This window comes from Stegastes partitus, unplaced genomic scaffold (genome assembly GCF_000690725.1).
Source record: "Stegastes partitus isolate 25-593 unplaced genomic scaffold, Stegastes_partitus-1.0.2 Scaffold1242, whole genome shotgun sequence".
NCBI classification, from domain to species: domain Eukaryota; kingdom Metazoa; phylum Chordata; class Actinopteri; family Pomacentridae; genus Stegastes; species Stegastes partitus.
This window is the reverse complement of record NW_007578973.1, coordinates 209,266-226,016: the sequence shown is the minus strand read 5'-3', so window position 1 is coordinate 226,016 and position 16,751 is coordinate 209,266. Positions and strand designations below refer to the sequence as shown.

General features: G+C 41.5%; 2 protein-coding genes across 2 annotated transcripts; both read right to left on the bottom strand.

Annotated features, from left to right (window-relative positions):
* Window positions 1-492: 492 nt before the first annotated feature.
* LOC103369120 (glycine--tRNA ligase-like) lies at window positions 493-4,138 on the bottom strand. The gene is made up of 9 exons (XM_008297735.1): window positions 4,037-4,138; window positions 3,301-3,402; window positions 3,051-3,153; window positions 2,797-2,938; window positions 2,633-2,721; window positions 1,244-1,320; window positions 1,006-1,151; window positions 769-918; window positions 493-687 (listed from the first exon to the last, which is right to left on the bottom strand). The coding sequence occupies exons 1-9, from the start codon at window positions 4,079-4,081 to the stop codon at window positions 510-512; spliced, it is 1,032 nt and encodes a 343-aa protein (XP_008295957.1). The 5' UTR covers window positions 4,082-4,138; the 3' UTR covers window positions 493-509.
* Window positions 4,139-5,667: 1,529 nt separating this feature from the next.
* Window positions 5,668-15,006, bottom strand: gars1 (glycyl-tRNA synthetase 1). The gene is made up of 17 exons (XM_008297736.1): window positions 14,728-15,006; window positions 14,116-14,217; window positions 13,024-13,126; window positions 12,775-12,916; window positions 12,307-12,395; window positions 11,566-11,642; window positions 11,334-11,479; window positions 11,102-11,251; window positions 10,825-10,987; window positions 10,525-10,689; window positions 10,336-10,443; window positions 10,082-10,227; window positions 9,902-9,987; window positions 9,706-9,815; window positions 7,327-7,420; window positions 7,042-7,232; window positions 5,668-6,177 (listed from the first exon to the last, which is right to left on the bottom strand). Exons 1-17 carry the CDS (start codon window positions 14,977-14,979, stop codon window positions 6,052-6,054), a joined length of 2,250 nt encoding a protein of 749 aa, XP_008295958.1. The 5' UTR covers window positions 14,980-15,006; the 3' UTR covers window positions 5,668-6,051.
* Window positions 15,007-16,751: the final 1,745 nt, after the last annotated feature.

The window sequence follows — 16,751 nt, the reverse complement described above, 5'->3', positions numbered from 1 at the left end:
ACCTGCTACATATGCCTCCCAAATTTTGTAGCTCTAGGCCAAACGTGCTTCCAACGGGACTCTGTTCAAATTTTCTAGGGGGCGCTGTGGAGCCATTTTACCATTGACATGCTCAATTTTTTGCCAGTCCTGATATGCGAGCAAGTTTTCGAGCATGTTTGGGCCCTCAAAATCGCGTTTGTTTTTGGTGAAAATGAAAGCATATTAGTCACACCGGTTGCAACAGGGTCCTTGCACTGTTAGTGCTTGAACCCTAATAAATATTTTGTCATTTTTTAAATGTAATTATAACTATGCAGAAGAACGACACACTAGACTAAGATGCATACTCACATACTGTATCTACACTGAATTTATAAGAATTTTATACTTTCAACATTTACAATACAATCAAAATATTGCTTGTCATCTGCTCTTGAATTTACTTTTTATAATGTTCAAGAGAAACTGTGACGGTGATCCTCACATCATCAGACGAAGCATATTTTCAGCACTATAAGCCAAGTCAGTCAAAGGATCCCTACCTGCCCCACAGCATCTCCCAGCCTCATGATCTGTGCAGACTGTCCGCTGGTCTGAGCCCTGGAGGAGAACAGCATGATCTCCAGGTCGGCCACATTGGAGAATTTAGGGTGTACTTTTTCATTTGGATCCACAAAGTGCTCAATCTCAGCCATGGTGAACTCCCTGCAAGCAGAAGAAAATTCCACTCAGCTCTGAGTGTAATGCAGAGATAAGTGATTTTAAACAGCTGGAGTCTCTGGTTACCTAACACGAATGAGTCCAGAGCGAGGAGAGATTTCGTTCCTGAAGGAGTTTCCGATCTGAGCGGCACCGAAGGGAAGCTTTCCCTGGTTGAACTCCAGCAGACGCTTGAAGTTGAGGAACATCCCCTGAGCAGTTTCAGGCCTCAAATAGCTGCAATTTCCAAATTAATACAAACTGTTTTAATACAGCATTGGTTTTCTCATATAAGACACTGTGCTGTGATGCAGTGGCTGGTACCCAGGCATGTTTCCTCCTGGACCGATGGACGTTTGAAACATCAGGTTGAAGGAGGTGGGAGGTGTGAGCTCATTTCCAGTGGAGGGAGACTTGACGCTGAATTTTACAAACAGATCAGCCAGCTCCTGCTGAGTGTAGTTATCCATCTGAAAAGAGGCGAACACAAACGCATCAGAGGATTGTTTTCTGACCAACAGATGTCAGTGTTTCTATGCCTCTGTGTTTATGAAACACACACCTGAGTGATCACATCCTCCATCTCAGTCACCTTCTCCGCTGAGCATTTCTCATCAGACATCAGCTTCTTCAAGTGAGCTGTGAGGAAACAAACAAGCAATTTAGCAGCAGTGACTCATGTAATCAGCCTAGTCTGATTCATTACAGTGTCATCTGTAATCAATTTAGTTTTGGGGGAAAAAAAATATCACATGGTCTAAAACAGATAAAACAGACGTTCATTAATCCCAAAGGAAAGTTTTGAACAAGGTGTTGCTCAGAAAAATGATGAAAACACGAGTCTGACTGCAGTCTCTAACAGAAAACGTATAAGACAGAAGTAAATTCATATAAAACAAGCATGCTAAAAAAAGAGGAATAGAATAGATAATGCACGTAACACTGAAATGCTGCCCATCAAAATGAAATATTGCATCACAGAGTAGTTTCCTCAGCATCGTCCTCTCCAAATAAAACTCTATAGAATTTATATCAAACACAGTAGGAGAGGTTTTACAAACAAACCCTTACAGACAATATGAAGCTTGCAAAAAATGGAAATGTGCACTTTACGCTGAATCCTTTAACCCTGAGTCCATGTTAGTTTTGGCTATTTTTTTGCAGACTTTCTATGCATTCATTTCTATTTTTGTTGCACCTTTTAGACTGTCTCTACTCCATATGCACTGTATTATTTTTTTTTTTGGCACAAAATGTGTCTGAAATTTTGTTCAGTTTAACAAATATAAAGCTGCCTACAACATAGGAAACATAAAACATGACACATGCACCTAATTGATAACAACTAATAAAAAAAAACACAATAAAACAGTTCGGTTTAAAATATTTAAAATAAAAATGTTTCACTTTTTATACACATGATTACAGCAGAAAATAAAAGTGAGACATAAAACCATCATCTATTTACTGTAAATGAAACTAATTTTGTGTCTTATTTTTAAAAAAATACTATGATCTAACAGACACCTGTAGTCTAAACCCTGCTCGGTGTGTTTATTCATTGAATCCCTTTTGAGGAATACCTGAAAAACAAGTTGCCAAGGAAACCTGAGCTCCTGCTCCAACCTGCCTCACCTCGACCTACAACTCACCTGAGGACATACAACTCATCAAGGCAGGTAAAAGCCTGCTCATGTGGATGACCTGACACATTCTCTGCAGAAAAGCATCCAGAATGTTAGAAAATATGCTGAAAACCTAGCAGCTGCTGGAATGCTGTGATGTATTTTGACAGCATGTAGTTATTTCGACCAGTTTCTGCTCTGTTCAGCATCTCTTCAGGGAGGAAATATGACACCTTGTTAGTTAAGCAGGAGCATAATGGAAGCTTAAGGGAGGCAGGGCTCATTTTAGCTCTCTAACTGACATGAAGGTCGAAGGTTAAAGTCACCTTTGAGAAGATGATCTGCGCGGTAGCATTCTCCAGTCTTGGCGTCTTTCACCATGTAGTCAGCAAACTTATCCACGTGTCCAGACGTCCTGAAGGGAGGAAACAGGTTTTAGGACGTGAAATTTAAATTTGTTCTTTCTCAGTTAAGAGCAGTTGGTGTGTACTTGAGGACGGGTTCGGGGGTCAGCATGGTGCAGTCGATCTCCAGGATCTGCTCCTCCTGGATGAAGTGCTGCCTCCAGGCCTGCAGGATGTTGTTCTTCAGGGCACAGCCGACCGGGCCGAAGTCGTACAGGCCGCTCACGCCTCAGAAAGACAAAACCATCAATGATTAAACAAGAGTTAAGTTTAAGATTTTGATGAGCTCTCTATGTTTCCACTGTCTAGGATGTCACTTAAAACGTTGCTGGTATTTCACCTCCATATATAGCAAAAGCCTGATCGTAGAAGAATCTCCTCTTTAGCGTATCGTCCAGCTTCACTCTATCCACGGTGTCATCTTTGGGCTGCAGAGCCAGCTCCTAGAGGAGGAAACCCTGGGTTCTAGCATTATTTTGTTTAAACACAGTAGGAGTCCAGAATGGCATGTGAAGAAAATATCACAGCATGAGATTGCAAAGAGGAACCGACGGATGTCAAAGATTCATCAGCAGTTGGGAGACTCTGACCTTTGCTTCAAGGATCTTCTTGCGGGCTTTCAGCTCTGCAGCAGCTTTGCTCACCTCCTGCTCTGAGGCACCTATTTCCTTCAGCTGATGCAACAAATCACCCTGCAGGAAAAACAAAACCACACACACACACACTTTACCTCCTCTTTGCACCTAAAGTCAGCACTGTACATCTGAAACTTGAGCCTGAATTTCTGAATTTTTGTAAGGAGCCAGTTAAAGAGCATTGAGGTTGAATGAAGAGAAGAGAGAAAGCCTCTAATTTTAACTTTTTTTTCCTCTTGAGGCTCCATGTGTGTTTAGTGCAGTATAATAATGTGGTGATGTAATGTTCAGTTTGACAAATGTGACATAAATTAAATGTGAAATGCCATGGTTCCAAAAAGGCGCAACGTTTGCATTTTCACAGTTTTACTTTTGCTTTCATCTTCATAAATGACAAAAACTGTTATGTACAGTTATTATATTAACTGTTATATTAAAACTAAAAGTGAATAATAGCTTTTTGTTTCTTGCATTTTCTAACCATGCTGCGCACAACTGAAACTGACATCACAATAATAAAACGATCACTTTCAAGTATCTAAAGAGACCTGCGCTCAGTGCGCTGGAGCCATCAGGGCTGAACAGCGGATCTCCAATCAGCGCTGGATATCAGTGCGTAAAGCTACAAAAAATTTGGCTCAGGTTTGCGCAGGTTGTATTTGCAGATGCGATACCTGCCAGAATAGCTCACCTGTTCCCTCACAGCCTTCCTCAGAGGAGCCAGAGATTCTTCCATCTTCTCACTCTGTGCGCCACGCTGCGCTCCTCCTGCAGATCTGTTGTTTCCACGTTTGCGTCAAGTTTTTCTTCAGTCTGCGGTAGAACGAGGGGAGGCGCCTGTGTGTGTGTTTGCAGTCTGTCCGTGGTAAACTTGACTTGTCTGTAACTGGGGCTTTTTGTTGCATCATTCAGGAAGCTCAGATAAAATCTAAACACTCTGCCATGAAGATAGAAGTGTGCACATAGCTCTGTGGTTCTGCCTCTCCATGGAGCCTCATCAGCAGCAGCAGCTCACTATATTACATGCAATGAGCAGCTGAAAATATTTGCTTATTTGAGAGGATTTATAACGGTTGTATTTGCATATGATGCGTACTGATTTCCTCTTCAAGCCTCTAGTTGTTTTGCAGTTCTCGCAGCACAGTTTCCTTTTCTTGGTATGTTGCTCCTGCTTTGTTTGTTTGTTAAATGTGCAAAAACAAAAACACAATGTGGCCTCTGGCAGAAATAACTTGTTGTGACCCTTCGGCTCATACTTGTGTCCACTTTGCACACAGAGGACACATAGTAAACATATTTTGTGTAGTGGGACCCAGTAATGTGGTTATTTAATAAAAACAAATGCATCATGTGAGCTCAGTATAAACACAACTGAGATATTTAATACTAGATAGTGGTGTTAAGCTCTTACAATAGAAATTAAGAATGCAAATGTCACTTTAAAGGAGAAAAGGGGAACTCGAAGGCCCTTTAATCCGATTCAGGACCTTCATGTTGCCATATGTAGAAGGTCTTTCGGGTCCTCAAGGAAGAATATGTGCAAAATATTTGTTGGTATTCATTATAGACTTTTATATTTATATTTTTAAAAAATCTTAAAAAATAAAAAACAACACCTGTTACCTAAACCACATGGCCTGGGGTCCAAAATACCCCAAAAGTCCTGAATAGGGTTAGGACCCTGTGTTTTGGTGTGAGTAAGTCTAAAAAGTACATATGGGAAATGATATTCTATGTCTAGTAGTGAGGAATCATGTGGCACCTGCTAGTAGTTACATCTAACATTCAGTATGATTACTGCTGCTTTATTTTCATTCTCCATAGATTCACCTTAAATATAAACTAAGATACAAAGCAGCAAACATGCAGATTCTTTTTTAAACTAAATTTGCACTTTTATGCTTTAATTCTACTCTTGATTTTTCTTCTAAATTCTTTCATGATGTTCAAAGTTTTTAAAATGAGCTCATGTGTGCATTCATGAGACCTTTACATGGAGCTGCCATGTTTGTAACTTGATGCTTTCTTACTAGTGATCAGCTGCAGGGACCACAGAACAATGGAGGTTTCGTTCTGTGCAGAGAGGAATGTTTGGCACTCCCCTTGAGCAAGTTTTATTCAAAGTCAAAGGAAAAAAAACAAATTTTTCAAACAAGCTGTCAGTAATAAAAGGAAAATGCACAGATTTCTGTCCAATAAGGCAAAACAGACTCCCTGCCTTTACTGCCCACTGAGGGATTGTGCTTAATGTCGCGCGTCGTCACCCCCTGAAGGCCCATTCTGAGCCTGGTAATGGTTGTTTAAAGACAAATACAACAGTTGTTCACCGGTGTCCAGTAAGTGCTGGCTGTTTTTATTGAAACTGTTAAATATCTCGATCCAATCTGCCTGAAACCTGGAATGGTGGAAGTCTCCTTCCACTGACAACAACCTGATTACATTTTCTCCCTTTTAAAACATACTGACGTGTTCATACATGGATGAAATGTTGCTCATCGACGAAACAACAGTCCTGTGCAAGCTTTTTTCCACAACTGTTAGATATGATAAATACATGACATTTTAGTGATTGCAGTGGTGTAAGAACACAAGGAGGGCTCAGTGCACCACTGTAGCTTATCACAATACAGTTGCAGTATTTTTCCTGGTGGCGCATATGCAACGAGTCTGTGGATTTTCATGGAGTGACTTGCAGACGAGTGAGCTTTATTCTTCAACTGTGTCCTTCTTGCTGGTCTCCTGTCCTTCAAAGATGGGGTACTTGCTCTCCACTTCTGCCCAGGTCAAGGTGCCGTTGGCCAAATCCCGAACGATCACGGGCAGCTCGCTCACCTGAGGAAAGAGAAGAGTGTTTACGTGATGGTGTCAAATGGTGTGTGGACCTGTAAGTGAAATACTGCAAGGGTTGCGGTTCATTTTCCAATAGAATAGAAGTTACAACTGCAACTTATCAGTGAAATAATCAATGAAATATTATTTAATTTGATGATAGAAGATATAATAATAATGTTCCTCATTTGTAGCAATGTGTAAATGTGATGCTGGACCTAATGCCGGGTTACAGGAGAACAGTTTATCACCACAATGTGTGGCACAAACATCCCACCAGCAGCTTCATGTGACCCACATCTTGGCACCACTTTGACCAAAATACTGTAGTTACCAGACTAAAACAGGAGAAAAACAAATAACCAAGAAAAGCTAAAAGGTCGCTTTAGGTTCCAAGTGAAGCAATGGCTACTGTGTGGCTTGTGAAGGAAGCTGTATTGATTAAAATAGAAGAGTATCCGTTTCAAACGTGTGAAACAGACGACTGAACAACATCCTGTATCGACACAATGTCAGGCTCAGTTTCATTCCAGGAATATTCTCACACCATTTCCACTCCATGTCTTCTGCAGCTATTCAGAGATTTAAAGTGTATACCAGCCATATTGACTGTATTTTCATTATGCTGTATGACTTGGAGAAGACTTTTCAGATTTACACACCAAGTCATTGCTACAGTTATAACACTCATCACCATGGAAGCTCAGTTTTTAGCATCCAAGATTTCACCAGCTTCAATCCCTCTTCATGCACAGTGACACTTAATCAACTACTTGTGTGACGGATTTGTGGAAAAGAGCCTTTAAGAAGGACCCGGATGAACTTGATGTGGAGAAATAAGGAGCATAAATGAAAGTGGTGCTGTACCTCAGCCCTGATTTGCCTCATCGAGTCTCGGTCTCTCAGGGTGGCTGTGTGAGGCGTCTTGTTCACTGTGTCGAAGTCGATGGTGATGCCGAACGCCACTCCGATCTCATCCGTCCTGGCGTAGCGCCTCCCGATGGACCCTGAGGAGTCGTCCACCTTGTGAGACACGCCGTTTTTGGTCATCGCCTCGGCTAAGACGGACAACGAGAGAAACGATAAGTCACGGCAGAACAGACATTTCTCCACCAAGACAGAAATGGGACGTATCATTATGTGGACGCTTACATAATTCCCTCACGAAGGGCATGAATTCTTGGTTTTGGCTCAGAGGCAGGACGGAACATTTGTACGGAGCTACAGTAGCGGGGAAGCTAAAGAACTGGAACAAAAAGAGAAAACAGAAATTATTAGAGGCATAAAACACCACAAAACATGCAAACTGCTACAACAGAAGGGGTGAGTGATGCAAATCTTTCAAGGCCTTTAACAGAATAATCAGACCGTTCTAATTAAGCCACTACTTCTCAGCTTTCAGAAACTGTGACGTGAGTCATTCAGGAACTCAAATCACACATAATCCTCTAAATTCTAACGCCTGAGCTCACTGTTTCTTAGAGCTGAGCCCACCAGGAATAAAATACTAAAAAGAGTCAAGCTGATGTTACACAAGCTGCTAAAGAACTCACTCTATCAGGTACTGTATTTCCCTGTCAAATCAACAAAATCAGAAGCTGTAATTATTAGCAGCTCGGTAAACAACTGCAAGTATATATGATAGAAGGATTAAATCAGTTCCTATTGTTGACCTTCTTTGAAATGAAAAAACACTTACAAATCCATAGTTAGTCTTTTGATTACCCATTTTAAAAAATGCGCTATTGGAACGTCATCCGTGGTGATGAAATGTTTTGAGAAACTAATCAAAACCTTCATCACCTCCTCCCTACCTGCCACCCCGGACCCACTACAGTTCACATACCGCCCAGGCAGATCAACAGATAACGCTATGTCATTCCTGCTCCACAAAACTCTTTCCCAAGTGAACACTGGGAGAGGGAACGATGTGAAAGTGCTGTTCGTGGATTGCAGTTCAGTATTCTACACCATAGTGCCCTCCAGGCTGGTCACCAAGCTGTGTGATCTTGGACTGAACACCTCCCTGTGTAGGTGGGTCCACAGCTTCCTCACTGGCAGACAACAGGTAGTATGTGTAGGTAACCACACATCTTCCCCCTTCACCCTCAACACTAGATCTCCTCAGGGCTGCGTGCTGAGCCCTCTGCTGTACTCTCTGTACACACATGACTGCGTATCCACATCAGACAACAATATCACCATGGCTGTTGTGGGGCTCATCTTCCCCCATGACGAGCAGGCCTACAGGTCGGAGGTCATCCACCTGGAGAACTGGTGCCAGGAGAATAATCTCCTGCTGAATGTCAGCTAAACTAAAGAACTGATGGCAGATTTTAGCAGGAAACAGCAGAGGGTCTTCCATCCACTCGGCATCAGTGGCTCTGAGGTGGAAAGAGTGGACAGCTTTAAATATCTAGGTGTGACAATCACACAGGACCTGTCTTGGTCACTTCACATAAAGACCACTATGAAGTGGGCCAGACAGCCTCTCTTCTACCTCAGACACCCGAGAGACTTCAAGCTCCTGCTCCCAGGTGCTCAGGGACTTTTACACCTGCACTACTGAGAGCATCCTGTGCGGGAGCATCAACCACCTGGATGGGCAGCTGCACCAAGCAGGACTTTTCGGCCCTGGATGCAGGTACTCAGCACATTTCAGTACGCATTGTACTGTTTATAATTGTGTATGTGACAAATAAAGTTTATCTTATCTTCTCTAACATTATACTGAGAAAGGGCAGAGTACAGTGTAAACAAGTGAATACTAAATTAGTCTAATGAATGCAGGAGTCAGAAATGTCACTTTTATGTAAAGTATTTTGTAGCCAACTAATAAAAGTCTTGGCTGCCTGAAATCGTACTAATGCTTGGTTGTGGTTTTGTGACAGCAACCTCTAGATTAACAAAATGGGCCACAGTGCACTGACTCCCTTCTCCCTGCTGGCTTTATCGGCCATAAATTCATTTTAAATAAACATAAAGCTGGTATGTGCAGCCAAATTTTAACCTCATCATAATACAATGAAAAAATAACAAGAAACTTATGTAAGAATATGATTTCTGAAAACAGAACCATATCACCTCATGGTCACAGCTCAAGATCTATTGCCAAATACAACGCAGACAAGTTTATTGTTCTTAGATGTTCGGCCATGCTGGTTGTCAAGCTGTGATGTACACACTGCTGTTGGCAAAGTTTGTGATCAACTTTTTGGCCATGCATTCTAACAAAATGCCACCACACTAACAACTTCTTTCACACGCTGTCAATTAGTTTTGAACCAACTCCAAGTAAACATTTAGTAAATGTTAAATGAATTAAACCTATCAATCTTCATTAGGCTGAGCGAGTGAGCACTAAAAGTAATGGATTCATCCTGGAAGGTTATTGATGTAGTGCTTTTCTCTTTATGAACGTAACACCAGTGATGAAGAATGAGAATTCAGTCGAAGGAGAGCACATGGAGCAGTAGACTGAGACACTCGTAGATGTTGCATCACCCAGCCCTGAAGAGTGCCGGGACTTACCGTTCTTTGTTCGTCACCTTCTCTGACATGGAATGTGTGCTCAAAGATGGTGTACATGATCCTGCCGATGCCAAAGGAGGGCTCGATTACATTGGGAACAACTTCCTCCACTGCGGACAACAAAGACAGGCAGATGTTTAAGAAAAGCCGTCCCTCAAGAAAACTCTTCTTCCGGTAACTCTAGAGTGAATCTCACCGTGCAGAGTCTTCTGGAATCGCTTCACACTGACCATGTCCTTTGTGAGTTTAAACGACTTGCCTTCTGTCTCGATGGTGAACTCTCTGTTGAGTGAAAATAAAATACTGTTTAGAAAATGACAAACTCTCAGCTATTTATCAGGTGACTCCTATGAGTTTGATTAACAGCAGCACTCACCCAGTCTCATTAAGAAGCTGCTCCTGCTCTGTGATGAAGCATTCGTCACACACAGAAAGATACTCCATGGCTATCTTAGCATCCTTCTTATACGCCTTCCCGATGGCTCCTTTGTTGGGCTCAAACTGGACGACATTTACAGTTTTGTGTGGAGAAGTTAAGGAGAATTACTGATGACCAACAACAAAACGTTCAAAGTTCCTCTGAGTTGGAGAGCTTTCTTTGTTTCAAAAGCTGCTGCAGTTTAAGGATATGGGTTCTTTAAGAGGCTTCTCAGCAACCAGAGGGACCTTCGTGGCCCGTGCGTGGCATTTCAAATCATAACAAGACCGGTCAGCACAGCCCACAATCTCGATCCAACCCTGCAGAGGACAAAAAGTACTTTGAGCAACAGTATTTGGTCGATGTGAGAAGCTTTAAGGAAACAGTGCTAGGGTACATACATATGAGGTTTTGGCTTCAGCGTCCCAGCAGTCACAGGCGTAATGAGCCATCTCGTTGTCCATGTGCTGTCGGAAACGCAGCTTGTCTTTGGCAATACCAACTTTAGTAAGATAGAGGTAGATCCTCCCGATGAAATATCCCAGGACGGAGTTATTGATCACTCCCTAAATGAGACATTGTTTTGTTACTTTTACTAATTTATCTCAGGTTATGTGATCTTGTTGTTCAACACAATAAACAGTGAATTAATATGCAAGTGTCTGGTTTTGTCACCCAGTCCTACTTCCAGAGATGTTTACCTGCTCCACAGCATCTCCCAGCCTCATGATGTGTGCAGACTGGCCGCTGGTCTGGGCCTTGGAGGAGTACAACATGATGTCCAGGTCAGCTACATTGGGGAATTTGGGGTGGACCTTTTCATTTGGGTCCACAAAGTGCTCAATCTCTCCCATGGTGAACTCTCTGTGCAAAAATGTAGAGCAGTTATATTTCTGTTTCAACAGTAAAAATCAAACCTTTTTTTTTAGTACAGAGACAAAACAAGTAAAATGACAGGAGAGTTGGAGGATCTCTCACCTAACACGAATGAGTCCAGAGCGAGGAGAGATTTCGTTCCTGAAGGAGTTTCCTATCTGAGCAGCAGCAAAGGGCAGTTTTCCCTGGTTGAACTCCAAAAGACGCTTGAAGTTGAGGAAGATTCCCTGAGCTGTTTCAGGCCTCAGATAGCTGCAAATTTACACTGATTAAGTCAAACGAAGTGTGACAACATCAAGGAAAATGTTCTTCGTAGCACTGCATTTCATTTTACCCTGTCATATTCCCCCCTGGTCCTATGGACGTCTGAAACATCAGGTTGAAGGAGATGGGAGCTGTGAGCTCATTCCCTGTAGTGGGTGACTTAACACTATATTTCACAAAGAGATCGGTCAGCTCTTGCTGGGTGAAGTTATCCATCTGAAAACAAGCACAGTGATAAACAGCCTTGTCAGAAACAGCTTTTGCCAACATGATCCCACATTTTGTCTCAGTTACATCCTGACCTGAGTGATGACCTCCTCCATTTCAGCCTTCTTCTCTGCTGTGCACTTCTTGTCAGACATCAGCTTCTGGAGATGAGCTGCAAGACACAAAACAAGACCTTCACCAACAGCTCTGATACTTGACAGACAATAATGCAACTCATATAAAAACTTCTACCTAGTGAGTGAAAATGAGGTGAAACCTAATTAGCTAAATGAAGCACACTTGATTTTAGGCTAAGTATATCTTTGCCAAAATGTCACTTGATGCATCTCAGTTACTATATAACACAGCTTGACATATTTTAGTGATTACGCAATATGTTCACATTTCATTACATAATTTACTTTTGCATCTGGGCAAGTTAGCCTCCAAGTCTTTCAGGAACTGACATGTTGTCTCTACATCCCTGTAAGCTTTTGGCAGACTTCCAGCCTCTGTGATCCCAGCAGCTGTATTGCTATGAAAGCCCTGTGTGATTTCTGCTGGTCGAGCCACTTCCATTCTCCCTCAGGCACAACAGTGATACTCAGACCAGCCAACCAGCAGCAGCAGCCACTGACGGCACAAGTTTGGACTGTATCCATCCCTCCCCCGTCTGGAGAATCCCATGAATAATACAGCTTCAAAACTTACAAAGACCTCCGCTGCAGGAGTTTTTAGGATGACTAATGTTTAATTTAAACAGCAGCGGAAGCCAAGTCTGTAAATGCACTGCAAGACAAACAGGCATTTGTTAAACTTTTTAAAAAAGGGCTTACCTTTTAGGAGGTGGTCGGCCCTGAAGCATTCGCCGTTCTTGACATCTTTCACCATGTAGTCAGCAAATTTGTCCACATGTCCTGAAGTCCTGTTCAAATAATAATAATGCAACAAATAAATTGTCTGAGTCACACACAGCAAAACAGTGTTAATTTAGATTATTTTTAACAGTGTCTCTGCAACCGGGCTATGGAAGGCTGCTATAGTGGCAGCTTCCATGCATAAAATCGCAGAAATCAATATGCGCCTGTTTAAAAAAACCCACAGTTCAGCACTTTGTAGCTGACTCTAGGAACCACCAGGCATCTTTTCAGCATTTTTATATTTCTCTCAATTAAATATACACGAACAAGAATCAAGAACTGCTTGACACAAATTTTAGGTTTATATCTCAGTTCTTACAATTACAAAAAACACATTTACATAAATGTATAACATTGCAGACTAAAGCATCAGAGTGCACCTACTTGAGGACGGGCTCGGGGGTCAGCATGGTGCAGTCAATCTCCAGGATCTGCTCCTCCTGGATGAAGTGCTGCCTCCAGGCCTGCAGGATGTTGTTCTTCAGGGCACAGCCCACAGGGCCGAAGTCGTACAGGCCGCTCACACCTGAGGAGCATTACTGCATGGTAACAGAATGCTTAAAGACTATGTTGTGCGTTGGTTTAAGCACCAACCAAAACCTTAATTTCCACTGTTGGCGATCTGAGTCTTACCTCCATAGATAGCAAAGGCCTGGTCATAGAAGAATCGCCTCTTGAGAGTATCCTCCATCTTGGTTCTATCAACGATGTCATCTTTGGGTTGTAGTGAAAGTTCCTGCAATTTTGACATAAAGTCCACAGAGTTTAAAAAAAGAGCTGATTTATATAACCAAGATTGGTTATCTCACAATTAAAGCTTATTATTAACCTTTGCATAATTTAAAACATTTAGTCTCTAAGGTGCACTTGCTAGCTTTCACAGCAACAAACAGTTTTCATTTAAAGGAGGTGACTCAGGTGTCATTATGTGACCTATGTTTGGAACTTGTGACACGATACGAGGCAGTCTTGTACGGAGGACAAACTGTAACTCCTGCAACTGAAGATGGAAAACTTGCAATCTAAGTGAGCCTTGATCATACAGTTAACTATAACTGTGGAATACTTTTCGTGTTTGAAAGTAGGAATCTAATGTCCAAACTGAGCAAACCCCCTTATCGAAATCAGTATAACTTGAAACACCTGCATCATTTCCCAGCATACTGGACTTTGGGTTGAATGATTTGGGGAAATTTTGAATTAAGATTTTTCTAACAGACATTTGATTTGTATTACAATATTTTTAAAGTTATGATTCAGTCAGCATTTACTGTGCAACAGACCTAAAGCATGGTGGAGTAATACCACATGACATACCATCAAAAGAGTGAATGCAATACAAAGAGGAAGATATGAATTTGTAAAACTATTGACACAATAGCTTAAACTCTGGGTCAGACATGCTGCATAACATGTAACCTAAATTGAAATTTGTGCAATTAACCAATGGCGTTGCATCCAATCGACTAATTGTTCAGCCCTACGTGGACTGATAGCAGCGCTTTTCAAATTTTAAAGAACATATTTGCAGCATGCTTGATGATTTGAGGGAAAGTTGACAACTGTGGGGATTAAGCACTTACAGCCGCTGATCATGTTTCATGTGTTTTATTGTTTCAAGATGAGGCCTAGCAGAGAATCTGTAAACATGTTGACTCACTGGGCAGAGTGCATTCAGACTGAAACTACATTCAAATCCAGCTAAACTCAACATCAATGATTTACCTTGGCCTCAAGAGTTCTCTTCCTTGCTTTCAGTTCTGCCACAGCTTTAGTCACATCCACATCTGGAGCTCCTTCCTGTTTCATTTGGCGCACCAGGTCCCCCTAAAACAGAGAGCTGGTTTGAGACTTCCACAAAAAAAATAAAATAAAAGAAATCCAGTTGCTTTTTAGTACTGAAGCCCTTAGGATCACCTGCGTGAGCGAGTATCTACAAACACACGCGCAGAAAACCACTGCAAATACAATTCAGCTCACGTCTTGGCATATTTACAAAGCAACCAGCTGATTGTTGGATTTTTTTGGGAGCAGCAGAAACTTGGCCTCCTCTCTTAACCCCACCCTGCTCCCAAATGTCTGCAGCAGAAGCAGCAGCTCACTGAAACGTGGCAAAGGGCGCAGACATGACTGTCAGCTAACGTTAGCAGCTAGCTAGCTAGCAAGCAATGGCTGTCCTCATTCATTGACAGCTTCGTGAGCAGCCGGTGAGGTTAGCCGGTTAGCTTGCCGGGTTACCAGGGTGTAGCTGAGTCTGAGGCGCTAAAAAGATACACAACCACAACGTTAACCTCCTTAATCTGTATCAGTGAAGACAAAGCAATAAGTCAGTGCTACCTGTTCTTTGACTGCAAGCCTCAAAGGGGCGAGAATCTCTTCAATGTTGCCGTCCATGGTTCGTCCTTCTGCCAGCTGCAGCCACAGGCTTTTCTTCTTCTTCTTACACAAGCAGCCCGACGTTGAAAACGGCCTGTTTCTGGGCGGGAAGCGGAGCGACTGCCGAGCAAACCGGACCGTGGACACCGGACAGAGGGAGGGAATCTCAGCGCTGGTCCTCAGCAGTGCTGATGCTGCGCTACGAAGAAGCATGGACCGCCGTAATGCGAGGAGAGGAGAATGATGAAATCTCTAGAAATACGTAAACGCAGCCTCGGCTCCGGCTGACGCACTTTCACCACAGGCCGCGGACACGGCGACGTGTCGGCAGATTCGTCACACAGGGTAAAAATTTAATAATAAAATAAAATAAAATAAAATAAAATAAAATAATTACGATATGAACAGTAAAGTAAAGAATATAAAATTCAGGTAAACTATGGATACAAAATGAGTCAGATTATCTCAAGAATATGACTTTACCACGTCAAATTTATCTACTAATTCTGACTAAATATATAATAAAATCAAACATGTTTAACAGAGATTAAATTGCATTTTGGGTCAGCTTGAGGGCTACTTTAAGAACCCTGAAAAGCCCAACCAGGGACAGGAGTTGAAAATGAGCTTAATGCTATACACTCTATATGCAATACATCAGATGTTTTCTATGTTAAATGCATGGTCTCTGATCAAATAAATAAATTAATTAAATGACAGGTATATTTAGTCAAATCTAGTCACTGTTTTTTATTCAGCACTTTTAAAGATACAGGATTTGAAGCAGTGTGCTTTCCAGTAAAATAAATAAATAAAATAAAATAAAAATAAAATAGGCGTTACAAATTAAAGTCAAAATGTTGAGGTTAAGACCTTATGCTGTTTTTTGTGGTGTAATTTCATGATTAATTAATAAAGCCTCACAAAATTATGTCAAGTTCAACTTCACCTAACTATAACACTTTTAGGGCTAAGACCCTACAGTGTAATTAAGTATAAAACGCAGAGACTAATAAGGTTAGGTTGTTATTTTTTATATAATGTTATTTATTCCAGTATTTAAAAATAAATAAATAAATAAATTTGCTACAGGGCAGTTAAAAATAACCGCTTTTACAATTTGTTTAGTCTGTGGTGACATCTGAACTCATCAAGATTGTTGCTCATGTTTTGTCCTCTGGCACTTGCCAAGCTGTCATTGTAAATAAGAAATTGTTCTTAATGTCTTGCCCTGAAAGATGAAGAATACATTTTTAAAAAAGAGAGAAAACCTTGTTTATATTTCAGCATTTATTAATACCCCTCTCCAGTAATTGAGTACACCCCTAAAACTCATACCTGTGTATCAGCATGACCTATTTATAGTTTCCCCCCATTAAAATAAACCTGTCCTGCCTTAAAATGACTTAGGTGTAACCCCACACAGTTGGTTCTTCTAGAATTTGCAGATCTATAAAGTCCCCACCTGGTTCTTCAACCATCCTTCCCCATTCACTGCAGCCTGAGCACACCAGCTCATCTCCAACTCTGATCAAGCGCTGTATAACTAATGGTAAGTTGTATTCCTAGAGCCATTCAGCCCAAAATGTTTGAACTAGAATCCAGCCCTGAAGCAGGGTAATGATACAGGAAGTCCAACCTTGTAAGCCGACAGGTTTAGCTTCTTAGGTTTGTTACATTTGAATCCCTGAAGTCTTAATTCGTGTTTTGAAATTTTCATCGGTACACTGAAGTTTCAGGTGGAAAAGATCAGCTGTGGTGTTGTCTGTTTATTTTGCTCATAATGTGACTTCTAATATATTTGAAAAAAATCACATAGAGAAGCTAACAAGGTAAGAAAAATGGAGCAACTATGATCTTTATTAGGGCCACCTAGTTCAAAAGCCTTAAACTGACAATAAGTTATTCTAAGTGCAACACATGTTTCTGGAGTTTTGACCTTTGGAGACTAATTTTCTCTCTCCATGCATCTTTTAAGTCAGCAA

Bases quoted from the DNA above. Each gene is read 5' to 3' on its own strand.
- gars1 (XM_008297736.1), bottom strand. From the start codon at position 14,979: ATGCTTCTTCGTAGCGCAGCATCAGCACTGCTGAGGACCAGCGCTGAG. The intron at 13,127-14,115 runs GTAAATCATTGA...TCAAAATTGCAG, and splicing joins AGAGAACTCTTGAGGCCAAG to GAACTTTCACTACAACCCAA. The intron at 7,233-7,326 runs GTAAGCGTCCAC...TGTCCGTCTTAG, and splicing joins GCCCTTCGTGAGGGAATTAT to CCGAGGCGATGACCAAAAAC.
- LOC103369120 (XM_008297735.1), bottom strand. From the start codon at position 4,081: ATGGAAGAATCTCTGGCTCCTCTGAGGAAGGCTGTGAGGGAACAG. The intron at 3,154-3,300 runs GTCAGAGTCTCC...TTCCTCCTCTAG, and splicing joins AGAAGATCCTTGAAGCAAAG to GAGCTGGCTCTGCAGCCCAA. The intron at 2,722-2,796 runs GTACACACCAAC...TCCTCCCTTCAG, and splicing joins ACCCCCGAACCCGTCCTCAA to GACGTCTGGACACGTGGATA.